The sequence below is a fragment of the Silene latifolia genome, chromosome 1 (assembly GCF_048544455.1).
Source record: "Silene latifolia isolate original U9 population chromosome 1, ASM4854445v1, whole genome shotgun sequence".
In the NCBI taxonomy this organism is placed as follows: domain Eukaryota; kingdom Viridiplantae; phylum Streptophyta; class Magnoliopsida; order Caryophyllales; family Caryophyllaceae; genus Silene; species Silene latifolia.
In genome coordinates, this window is record NC_133526.1 from 41,022,345 (window position 1) to 41,036,009 (window position 13,665).

General features: G+C 33.0%; 2 protein-coding genes across 2 annotated transcripts; one reads left to right on the plus strand and one right to left on the minus strand.

Moving 5' to 3' along the window:
* Positions 1 to 251: 251 nt before the first annotated feature.
* On the minus strand, positions 252 to 2,080 carry LOC141587885 (glycosyltransferase BC10-like). Its single transcript, XM_074409372.1, has 2 exons — positions 1,409 to 2,080; positions 252 to 915 (listed from the first exon to the last, which is right to left on the minus strand). Exons 1-2 carry the CDS (start codon positions 1,934 to 1,936, stop codon positions 271 to 273), a joined length of 1,173 nt encoding a protein of 390 aa, XP_074265473.1. The 5' UTR covers positions 1,937 to 2,080; the 3' UTR covers positions 252 to 270.
* Positions 2,081 to 2,982: 902 nt separating this feature from the next.
* LOC141604419 (uncharacterized) lies at positions 2,983 to 5,399 on the plus strand. The gene is made up of 4 exons (XM_074422965.1): positions 2,983 to 3,175; positions 4,300 to 4,363; positions 4,495 to 4,675; positions 5,000 to 5,399. Exons 1-4 carry the CDS (start codon positions 3,071 to 3,073, stop codon positions 5,040 to 5,042), a joined length of 393 nt encoding a protein of 130 aa, XP_074279066.1. The 5' UTR covers positions 2,983 to 3,070; the 3' UTR covers positions 5,043 to 5,399.
* The last annotated feature ends 8,266 nt before the right edge of the window (positions 5,400 to 13,665 follow it).

Consider the following 13,665-nt stretch of genomic DNA (forward strand, 5'->3'; position numbering starts at 1 on the left):
TTGGCACTTAACGTTAATAAATTGACGGATTAATGCTTAATGGTCACGCTGATTGGTTAACAGTGGAGTTTAAGGGTACAATTAAGAATATGAAAAAGGTAAGGGTACAACTTAGAAATGACAATAGTTGAGGGGTACCCCATAGAAAAACCCTTAACTTTATTAACTCTTACTATTTCAGTCAATTAGCCGATATTTTTTTTTTTTCATTACTAATTTACAACGAAGTAAAAATGAGGCAAAGTGGTTGAAACTTGAAATGTACCAAAATTAAGGATCAAAACCGAGAAGCCTAGGAGCAATTTGAAGAAGAGGGCCCAAAGTATCCCCTACAAATTTTCTAGCAAAAAGAAAGCACATAGATGTCATGTTACCATTGTATGTACAATTCGATCCAAATCTGACCCGATTAAGGAATTCTTCTGAGATATCCCACTTAATATATCGATCCGGATGAGGACCCGACTGTGACCAACTAACCCTGGTGATACTGGTGTTGGATATTAGTCCTGGAAACAGTATATTTGCAAGTGTTGGGAAATAATGCTCATCATGGTAGCAGGGTCGATGACAATGCTCTTCAAATAGCGAATAATATTTCCGATCTGAGATCATTTGGATGGCTAGGCTGCGCTGAACTTCAAACCATTGCGACCCTTTTCTCCAATCTTCAATAGTTATGTTGGGACCCATTTTGGGGTTGTATCGGCCTCTCCCGAGTTTTGTTGGATCATCAAAAGAACCGATGTAGCTTAGCTTAGAATTCATCAAGTAGTTGTAAATTGTGGTGAAATTGAATAAAGGAATGCATGATTCGGAGAGTAGTATAAATCTTTGATTTTGGAAGTCTAAGAGAGCATTGGCTAAAAGGCGTTTCTCAGCATCTATCATTGATATACTTCCCCATTGGACTGCCTGAAAAAAAGCAACACAAACAAGTTAGGTTAAACAGTAATTATTGCATGAGACGGTACTATTATACAAAACAAAATTAACTACAATTCATTTATTAGCAATAAATGCATGGTGTGTTTGCAAAAATGACCGTCTTACGTTGTAAAACCGTCTTATTCTAAAGTTTGTGTAGGTTAAATCACGAATAACCGTTTGCGTTGAGATCTAAATCGTTCCGGAGTTTATTATAATGTCAAAAGGGCATTCAATTTCTTGAGCACAAATTCTCATTGAAGATGGATACTTTTCATCACTTTAAAAAGACCTCTCATTACAAGCTGCAAGTGGGAGAGTAAGTGAAGGAGAGGTTGTGAGAGATCTTTTTGAAAAGACGGTCACAAGTAAGACTTACTGTTTCTTGACTACGTTATAGTACAACCCACCACCAACTTTGCTTCAAACCAAAATTTGATGGGAGTAATAATTTATATATACATAGTGTTGACTAGCTAACCTGACTTGGTATGCGTCTTCCATAAAACACTGAATCATGTGGCCATGAATCATTGAAAGAAGGATGTGCATGAATATAGATTGAGTAAAAACCTTGGTGTCCCTTAAAAAAGAGCTCCCATAATGGAGCTAAAGGCAATGGACCCTTTGTTAAGAACATGAATGCCACTTTAGGCACATAATTGTAAGGATAGTCTTCCACTTGAGGGATCATTGATGCCTTCCAAAGTAACTCCTTATCACTCATACTATGCACAACATTATTACTATTATTATTTCCTAACTCCTTCAATAATGAAATAATGTTAGCACTAGGAGCGGGATTCGCCGATGATGGTTGTGGTTGTGGTTGTGGTGGTGGAGAAGGTGGTGCACTGACTAGGGTAGGTGGTGGCATCGGCTCAAAAAGGGTTATGGAAAGAGGGAAGGTTTGGAGATCAAAAAAGCCAATTGTTAGGCCTATAGACAAACCTAAAGCGAAGAAGAATAAATTTTGAAAATAGGAATGTGCATGCTTTAAATTTGCCATATGGTGTTCAGAAATTTATTCAAGTTGATGGGTTTTGCATGGTCTTTACTCTTGAGTATATATGTTTATAACGGAAATGTTGCGTTGGAAGTATGGGATTTATTGAATCGTAAGTTAGGGGAATTTGCATGTGTTTGTGCTTATTTTTAGAATTGACCAAGTGGTTTAAACTTTACACAATGGCTTAGTCAACCATTTGTGTTTTTATATATCTACGCTCTTTGTTTATACAATATTACTACTCCCTCCGTTCCGATTAATTGTTATTCTTTGGTTTTGGCACAAAGACCAAGGAAAAGGGAATGAGTCAATTACTAAATGACAAATGGAACAAATTGAGTGTGAATGATTAAATTGCTCATCAAGTTCATTCTTAAAATAGAAAGGACAACAAATGAGTGAGACACCCCAATATGGAAAAGGACAACAAATGACCGGGACAGAGGGAGTATATTAGTAGCATTGAGGTCCAGTTTTCTTCATTACTTGAAAAGAAACGGACTTTCATTACTATCGAAGGATCCAAATTAAATCTTGGTACGATCAAGTTGTTGTAATTATTTCATAAAAATAATGTTTTAATGAATAGAGAAAGAAAATATATTAAAATAAGAGTTTATTAGAGATGAAATGGAGAGGATTCAAATTGGTAGCATTGAGTAGCACTCACTACCCTATAGTTATAAAAAGTAGTTAAGCTCATCGATTATTGCTACTCAAAAATTCGTAAATATGAGATCTTAACATAAGCATAAGACAATATGGAATCTAAACACATTCATTAAATAAAAATAGGTAATAAACGACCAAAAAAATACTCCATAGTAAATAGTTGATAATTCAATTTCAGATCAAATTAAATATCGAAATGTTTTAATTCTAATATTCATATCCGATCCAAAAGGCAAATAGTTCGGCCTTAAATTTGAATCAGATAAGTTCAGACCAGATATCAAGTCGATTGGAATAATGAGAGTATAACCAAACCCACTTAGCCTATACCCATAACCGACCCCAAATGATCTGATTACCACTTTAATTTGGGCTTATATCTTCCGTTTAAAATGCCAAGTCAAAATAAGGTAGAGCATATGAATTGATGAACCGAGAAAAGGAGTAAAAAGTAGCGAGAAAATGGATGATGATGTTAATAGAGCAGCAGCAAATGGATCAAACACTGATGTCCCCTCTAATCTCAAATTAACTCGTGTAACCCATCATCAACTTTCCAAATTCCAAGTAATTTTCTCACTTTCCCTTGTTTCATTTGCAATTTCTCATCTTTAATTTTCTGGGTTTCTTTTTCTTAATTGTAATTCTTCTAAATTTTACGTTTATGGCGTCATAATTCTTCCATGTGAATCAAACTATTGAATTTCAATTAGTTAGTCGATACTAATAGGAATATTTATAATAGTTGGACCTCAACCATCACCTTAAGGTTTTGGTTGAACTGGTTCATCTATCATGGTATCAGAGCCAGTGTCACCGAAGGTCAGCACACGATATGGAGGAGCCGGTGCACAACCAACCACTCTTCAAGCCCAATGGGCATTTGAGTAAGGGAGCGTAATAGAAATATTTATAATAGTTGGGCCTCAATCGTTTGTTCATTTTCCTTTTTTTATTCGGAAATCCCGGTGATATTGAATGCTTATATTTTGCCAAAAAAAAATTGGCAACCCAACACCCTCCCTATTTTGCAATTCACTGGATTTTTCAACTCCCATGATTTACAAAGGTAATCAAACAACACCTCTGGGTTATCAACTAGCGTGATTTCATGGTTATCTTATGGTTTCTAAGGGTGAGAATATCAAACACAGTTCATGTAAACACAGTTTTAATCAGTTGTTGTTGTCGTCGTAGTTCTAACATGTTTTAGTACTCAACCTGAAATTTATCTCCAAAATAATCTAACACTATAACTATGCGACTGATAGTAGTAGATTAACAACTTAAGATGTTAGACAATTGATTTAACTGCACCATATACAAAAGCTGTTATAATATGGAGTAAGTAATAACAACACTACCTCATTGCCTCCAGAGTTCATGTCATGCATTCATCTGAGTATCATAATTCTGTATCCTATCTCTGAGTTACACTGACTGCATCAGTTACACTGATAGTAGATCTTAGAAATTCAAGATGGCCATTGAACTGCATCTTATAAAAAAATCTGCAAAACGCTCTGTATTAGAGCAAGCAATAACATTTATCACAGATCCTGGAGGGATGTGTATGAGTTTTCTAATTTCTTTGGAGTTTTGCGTGCTCTTGTCGCAAAAGCTTCTTTTGAATATAGTGTTATGATAACAATCGCATGCTTAACGTCTTAGGTTGTTTATATGCGGTTTAGGAATTGCAAAGAAGACGCTTGCAATTGATATCCAAGCCGAAGAACAAGAAATTCAAAGCCAAAGGTTGTATCTAGTTATCATTTCCCAATGATCATTGCTGGAGTGATGACGCCTGGGTTGCCATTTTTGTAACTTTGCTCAATATCCCCTTTGCACAAATCCAAGTTTTGAAGTTTTCCTTGCAACAATTGCAGGTGCAAAGCCTAAATTGCAAAAAGAGGAGCTTGGTACAAAGGGATTTCCGGATGACAATTCAGATCAGGGGATAAATGTCACTAACAGCAACTCACATGAAACTGAAAGTAATGAAGTGTTATCCTCATCTACCCAAGTCAATATACATCCGGCCTTTCAGAAGAAGAAGTTGCACTGGGGGTAACTATTTAATAATGACATCAGTTCTTGCGCTTGATTGAAATCCATCTTATAGCTGACTCCTTCCCTGGCAAAGACATAAAAGGGCACCTGTTTCGCTGCCCATATTTCATAGGGTTGGATGTACGCATCCTTACCGTGTTCTGTATTGACATCAATGGACTAGTTATTTCACAATACAAGAAGCACAGATTGTTTCTTTCATTGCAAATATTACTTTTGTCTACCTTGTGTCTCTTATCATATTCTAATTGTCGAAGTCTTCAAGCAAGTTGTTGTGGTAAGATGTGAACTAAACATGTTTTTCCATTTGATGGATGATAGGTTAGACTCCAAGGAAAGGTGGGAAAGAAAAGCAAACATGTAAATGCGAAGAGTCAAGTAAACTTTCAGCCCCAGTCCAAGCTTCACGGAGTTCACCCTAGTTGTTGGCTGGGGAATGCTGCACCGAGAGTTAGTGCTAAGGAAAAAAAATCTGATTATTCGAACCGATCCGAATCTGATCCAAAAGTTAAGTTTGGATTGGATATCCCGAAATCTTTGATTTTTGGATTGGATATGGATATTAGAATTATAACATTTCGAAACTATATTTTTCAATTATTTACTATTTTTTCTCGTCGTTTATTTCCAGTTTTTATTTACGAGTGTATTTAGATTGTAGTCCTTATATTGGGGTTGTATGGAAATTCTTTACATTGCAGTGTTGGATTATTGTTTTAAATTTTTTCCATTTTTTTCATGTTTTTTTAAACTTCCAGCGTTATTTTAAGTATAATTATGAGAAAAATACACTTTTAGCGGATAAAACAACTTGACAAAAGTTTAAAATGTAAGAAAATTATGTAAGTGGTACTTGAATTTTATGTCGAGATCATTGCAGTAAGAATACAAATGAAAATCATCATGTAATACTATGAAAACGATTGTGTTTTAAAATTAATTTTCCGGTAAATTCCAAAATATGGATATCTGATGGGTATCTTCATCTGATCCGATTAGTTTGGATATCCGAAATATGATTTGCTAATGAATATCAATATCTATCTATATTATTAAAGGAAGCTTTTTTCGAGCGATTATAGAGTCTCCAACCTTTACGAACTACCTATAATAAATTTATTCGGTTTTAATTATATTTTAATTTGAAGGATACGATATGATATTTATCTCGATAACAAGATTCTAATGAGCTCCTCGCAAATTGACCAAAAGATAGAGTTTGTGTAAGCAACGATTGCAGTAATTTAGCTATAGTAGAATAGGCTTTATATTTAATAAAAATAAATAAATAATTTATTTATAATAACTACATAGTTGGGTAGGACACAATGTCTATCTATATCTATATATAAATGCAACCCACCGTAGATTTTTCCTCAATAACAATTTTTTGCTCTTTACTGCTTATTAGTCTCAAGCTATATAGTTTTATATTATGTATACAAAATGTTGGTTACGTGTTTTTACTAATTAATTTCTTTTGTTATATTGATAGGATGAACTATGAAGATTCAACTAACATGCATGGTTTATAAAGGCGTTATTAATCAATAATATTGTAGGTGGATGATCAATTTGTTCTACTTAGTTCGTTCATCTTTTATAGTATTATATTATTATCTCTGATAAGATTTTGACGTTATAGTAACGATGATGACCGCATTTTTTTTTCTTTTTTCTTTTTTTTCTTTCTTTTTTTGCTGTGTGTCACAGCTTGATAAATTCTCTCTTTGGCAGGTAAATAATTACAAATGAATGCAAATGGCTAATGGTGCACAATCATTACTTTACTAATACAAAAATTGAGTACTCTGTTTATAATTTAAAGTAATTTCATAATACGATATCAATTCTACGTCCAACTCTACGCCTCTTTATGGAGTAATCAAGGAGTCAACAATTTTAGTTCTAATAATTATAATTAAATTCATATTATTAGTGGTTGTTTTCCCGCATATTGATTTGTGGTATGCGTGAAGATTTATTACGATGAATCACGTGTAAGCTTTCCTTTGCCTACTATCAAATAACCAACCCGTCTTGAGTCTTATACTATAAATACATAGTTACATACATTTATGCTCATTTAATTATATTAGGTTTTTGTAGTAAGTACTTCGTATTGGTTTATAGTTTGATCATTGATCGATGGTGTTGATAGTACTTATATGAGAACCATACGTAGGCTTTAGTTTTCTATGATTTATGATTATCATATCATGTTTACTCTTAGTAATGAAAGAAGACCATTTCAACTAATGATTTTTTGCTGATAAGTCAGGTACCGATCAATGCTTATATACTCTAACAAGTAAGATAATTATACTCCATGTAAAATAGTATATTAGTATCCTCTACAGTCTACACGGTTGCATGTTGAAAACTTTGGGTCTATCTTTTATCATCGACAATTCGTGTTACAAAACCATGGGGTCAGTTGCATAAATTGCGTTTTGAGGTTTTTCTAACCGAAAAAGGAATCTATATATCAGAAACGAGCAACTTTGTAACACTTTTGTTTGGATAGCAAAAGTGGGGGAAAATGAGGGAGGGGGAAAGGAGGGAAAGGAAAGGGAGAGAGGGGAAGGGGACGGGGAATTGAGTGTGGTTGTTTAGATACAATTTCCCTCCAAATCTCTCATATGGAGAGATTTTGATTAGGTTTGGAGGAGAGAAATTGGATCCCTCCAGATCTCCCCCCTATATTTCCCTCCACCTCCATTTCCTATCCAAACAAAGGATTTTAAATCCCCTACACTCCCTCCCTTTCTTTTCCATTCAAACTCTTCAATCCAAACACACCCTTAGAGTGTGTTTGGATAGCAAAAGTGGATGGAAAGGGAGGGGAGGGGGAAGAAGGGAAGAGAAAGGGAGATAAGGGAAGGGGAGGGCAAATGGGGAGTGGGTATACAATTTCCTTTCAAATCTTGCCTATTGTGGAGAGATTTTGATTTACCTTGGAGGAGGAAAAATGGATCCCTTCAAATCTCTCCCCTTCCATTTCCCTCCACCCTTATTTGCTATCCAAACAAAAAATTTTAAATTCCATACTCTCCCTCCCTTTCTTTTCCCTTCAAATCACTCCATCCAAACACACCCTTAGACAATTCTAGGAGGTCAGATAAGATAGTTCATAATAATCAAAATAATAGTATCAAATATTCTATTAATATGCCCGTGTATTGAGAGTTTAGTTTTTTATATTTCTTTCGAGCAACGTGACAAAGTCCTAATGTCCTATACTTATAAAATTCTAAGAACTTAAAAATACACAAAACAATAAAATAAATGAGTGGCTAGGTCTCATGAGAGACAATCTCACAATAGTTTGTATTATAAAAAATGTGCATGTAATATAAAATGTATACATATAATGTAAAATAATATTAATTTATTTATTATGAAAATATGTAAAATTCCCTTTAAACTAACCATGATTATAAAAGAGTGGTCAAAAACACAAAGATAATGAAAAAGACCATTCTCTCAAGAGAGACCACCATTTTTCTCAAATCGATCTTTGTGGAGACGAGTATGTTAATAGGAACGATAACAAATCTACAGTGTTCGTATTAAAATTGGAATGTAGGTTCTGTTTGATAATGCATTTTATTAATAGAACTCAATTAAAAGTTGAACATTATTTAGCATGTGGTCCGTGATTGCAACAAAGCAAAACACCATTTTAGTTATTATGGAGTATTATACAACAATCTCAAACAAATATAGAAGGCATTACATGAGGCCATTATGAGGCAGTATAGTTGCGACCATGAAATCACTTTTTATTAGTTACTAGATTATACGCGACAGAACATTACAAATAGGCCCGTGCATCGCACGGACATTAAATCTAGTCTATAACTAAAGGAGGCTTTTTTTCTACTTATACTATTGGCTTTAGAATTAGGAGATAATTAATTATTTACAATTTTTCTATAATTCGGAATATAATTTTCCTATTAGAAATGAGAATTAATTAATTATTTTACCATTTTCCTATTAGAAATAGGAAATAAATTAACAATTTATTAAGGCTTTTTTTCCCTAATTATACTATTAGAATTAGGAGATAATAATTATTTAAATTTTTTCTATTATAATTAGAAATATGATTTTACTATTAGAAATGAGAATTAATTAATTATTTTACAATTTTGTTATTAGAAACAGGAAATAAATTAATTATCTACAATTTATTAATATTAAAAAATTATTTATTAGTATTTGTTCACCTTTTATTAAATTAGAAGGAAAAACAACCTTTGATATATTTATAATATCCAATTTTATAACAACTTCCGATTAAAAAATGAGGTATTATGAGGCTAAAAGGCCCTATGGCGATCCGGGTTCTGACAAATGTGCATGCATAATACGTACTACATGGAATTTACGCATGTAAAGAGTAAAATGAACGCTGAAATATGTCCCTACGTCTTTTGTTATTGTTAATGTCATATTTAATTATACATAATACGAAGTTTATTTTCAAATGTCATATGTATTTTCCTACTAATTTTAAAGTTATTTCCCTCACAAAACACTTCAACTTCTATTGATTTATTATTATATTATTTACATTCATTTGTCATTATATAAAAGTATATTAATCAAAATTTAAATAAGGTATTCACAAATTATTGATAAGTACAAAGTTTGATATCTATTTTTCAAGGAGTATTAAAAGATAAAGAAAGTTGCTGCTAATTTGAGAATCGAAATATCATATTGTGACAAATGAATAAATGTTTTGAAAAACTTTATTGTGCGATTGTTTTACAATTTAAAGTAAAAATGGTACCACGAGTAATAAAATAGATTTGATGAGGCTTGAAGGTAAATTAGATACACTTATTATAGAAATATGTATAAGGTTAAGATTCAATTCAAGCAACGATCAACATTAAAAAAAAAAGTCATGAAAAACACATAAAAGGGTAAGAGTAGTCTTTCCCTAACATAGTGAAGACCGTTTCTCTCAAACTTTTCTTCTGAAAATTTTACATGCATAAAAAACGGTACTATTCAATTGTATGGAGCAAACTAATTATTGTTGATGCTATATATTTTTTTTGTGTGTAAATTGAGCACATCATCATTATAATTCAGGGAGAGCTACAAATTGGGGAAGGGTGAGACATATTCGTCATACATAATACAATGCTTTAACCACCTTTAGCAAAAAAAAAAATGAAAAAAATTTAAACCTAAAAGGGGGTCACGTACTTGCCAACTCTTATATAGTTCTCTACCGCATTAATATTCTCATGAAGTTTATGACATTTATTTCATATTAATAAAAAAATTGATTATACTGCTTCGTACAATTTGTGATTTATAACTTTTAGCTAATTTATTTGAACTTGCATAAATTTATATTATTTTAAGTGAATAATATTAATTATAAATATGATAAAGATAAAGTTTGATCTTTAATTTCCTGAGAGATAAAAAAATCAAATTTTATTTTCTTATAATATACTAATTAAAGGTCATAATGTAAAACAGGAAATTACACCACAATCTACTATTTCAATATGTCGATGATCAATACTCAAAATAGCACATTTATTATTTAAATAGTGTAAAAACTCTCAAAATGGTAAAAAAATGTTCAATATGTCTTTATCAAACAAAATCTAAGGTTCTGCATTTTTTTTTGTCATATTCAACTTAATCTTAACGGGATGTAAAAATGATGAAGTTCAGAAAGTAGCGGTTAGTTTTCTGTTAGTTAGATGGACTTTACAAGAGAGAGATGGGTTTTACATTTTAGACCGTTTTATGTGTGAATCGAAGGGATTAAGTAGTGGGCTAAAGGTTGTTTCGAGTGGGAATGCGGTTGATTACGACGAGTTAGTTGACTAAAGTTTTTCCTTACTAGATCTAGAAAGGGGATAATAATTATGAGATAATAAAATTTGAAGAAAAAATGACAATAAAAATGAGATGAAGGTAGTAAGATTTATTTATGCAAAATGAAATAAATAGCAAAGTTCGTGTATATATATATATATATATATATATATATATATATATATATATATATATATATATATATATATATATAATATTCAAACTTATTTAGTTTACAAACAAAGTACCCAAACACTTTGTTTGAGTATCTGGAATGGAAGTAGCGGAGGGGGCGAGAAAAAGAGTAGGAAGGAAAAGGGAGAGAGATAAGAGGGAAGATCGCTTCTTAAAATTTTCTTTGTTGAAGGAGAAATAAATTGTCTTCGATAAGGGAGACGAGGATCCATATCATCTGGAGTAAAGATTGGTGTTTCATGGAGGTGAATGTGATTTATGACTTCTTAGATGTAAAACGTGGCAGAAAGGTAGTGATAGTAATAATGGATTGGAGGTTGTTTCAAGTAGTAAGAACTAATCACAGTGGCTGATGTTTTATTTTGCGGGGAAATTAGTGGGGTGGAGGGAGGGTGCATTTGTGGAGGGTGTTGAGTTTAACGAGGATAGTGATAATAAATAAGGTTATTTATCAGCAAAATATCGCTTGCATTAAAGCATATAGATAACATGAATAATAATAAGAAACCTCAAAAGATCATACTGATAAACTTAATCTTCACCCCATTAATCGTCCAAATTAAAGTAAAATCTTAATTCTAACAACAATATCGAGAGCAAGGGTTAGTTTCCATTGGATTGTGGATTTTTCTAGAACAAGGGTTTAGTTTTTCACTTGGTTGGATAAATTTGAGAGAAGTTTCAAAGAAAGGATCGATCTTTCATGGGATGAGATTATTTTAGATCATGTGTGTGAATAGGGAAGAAAAAATGGATCTGCGTAAAGGATTTTGTTTCAAATGAGAAGATGGGGTCAAGACTATTGTTATAGGGGGTGTCATAAGCAGCCCTAGCCATGTAGTATTGCGTTGGAATTTGGTTCACATTCAAAGATACGTGTATAGTTTGACCGGGAGATATAACATTTAACTACTCGTAAATGTTTTTACGTAACTACCAGTTGACCCAATAATGATTAAATTATGGTTGTTATTCTAAAGAAGGAGATTTGTTGTATCATTCAGTTGATTATGCAGAGTAGATGTTATATTTTTCCTTGACCAATTGAAAAACGCACAGATATTAATGAATAAAATCTAAAAACCCTCAATCCCAAGTATCATATATATATACTTCATATTGGTTTTATTTTTCTAAAATAACAACATTGTCGAGAGCAGGGTTAGTTTCAATCGGATGGTGGATTTTTCTAGAAGTAGGAGTTTAGTTTTTCACTTGGTTGGATAAATTTGAGATAAGTTTCGGAGACAAGGATCAATCTTTCATGGGATGAGATTGTTTTCGATCATGTGTGTGAATAGGGAAGAAAAATAGGGGTATGCGTGAAAGATTTTGTTTCAAATGAGAAGATGGGGGTCAACACTATTGCTATAATAAGGAGGAGGAGGGGGGGGGGGGGGATAAAGCAGCCCTAGCCATGTAGTATTGCGTCGGAATTTGGTTCACATTCAAACGTATTTCTATAGTTTGACCGGGAGACATAACATTCTAACTACCTAAATGTTTTTACATAATTATAATTTGATCCAGCAATGACTAAATTATGGTTGTTATTCGAAAGAAGGAGATTTGTTGCATTATTGAGTTGATTATGTAGAGTAGATATTATTGTTTTCCTTGACCAATTGAAAAACAAACAGGTATTAATGAACAAATTCTAAAAACTATCAGTCCAAGTATCATATATATAAACTTCATATTGGTTTTATTTTCCTTAAAAAAGTATTTTATTAATCAAACACTCTTTTATTCTTATATCAATATTATGTTAATGGGAATTATTTGTTGGTCATGCGGCATACATAAAATCTTAGACATGAACGATGTACTATATGTCTATATTTCATTTTATTATGAAATCTATCACACATTATTTTAATATCCGTGCAACGCACGGGCAAAAAAACTAGTGGATATCTAACTTCAAGAATTTCTAATATTCCGATCTGAATTAGCCCTTTGGATCAAATATCTAATACGTGATGTGCCCTAACGAGAATGTCATGACAATCACATATTTTCATCTTTTGTTGTTTCATAAGAGAATAGGATCCGAAGATAGTCAATGTTTTTTTGGTGCGAAAGAAGGGATAAGCCCCGATACAAAACAAAAATTAAATAGGAACTAAACGGCGAATAACAAGCTCTAATAAAGCTCCACGGAGAATCATGCGAATGCCATTGGGAGGATGATCAAAATAAGTAGTTGTAGTTTCGGAATTGACTCCTTCATTAGCTAGCCAATCTGATGTCGTGTTAGCCCGCGGAAAATATGCTCAATGGTTACCATCCATCCCTCTAATTTGATAAGATCAATGCATCGTTCAACTATAGTGGGCGTAAGCCCGCGGAAAACATGCTTAAGAGTTGTTCATGACGGAACTCACACAAGACGAATTATCCATGTACACCATGAGCTTTCTAAACCCAAGAGATATAGCGCGCTCGAGTCCGGCCGCAATAGCTCGCATTTCCGCTCTCATAGATGAACATACACCACAAGAAAGGGCATAAGTGCTTACGAAGTTGCCATACTCGCCACGGAAAATTCCACCACAACCATCTGTATTTAGGTGTGTTCTAGAGAAAGAATCGTTCCTCATGAGTTGTACGTGGAATAGGTATAAAAAGAGAGAAGGGGTCGAGGGCTTTCCTCGCAATATCAAACTAGTGACGAAGAAATCGAATGTGGTATGAGGGATTCTCTTCGAACAAATACTACATTGTTGCACCATCGCTAAATCTACCAAAAAGTTATCGCAAATTTCATCGACCAATTATGGGAACAAATACTACGTTGTTGCACCATCCCGAGACTCTCGATTTTATAGGAGAAGTTGAATAGGTATAGAATCATGCAAGATTGTCAATCAAGCATTTCATCAAAGATAACATATGCACTAATTGGAACCACAACTTTTAATTAGTTATCT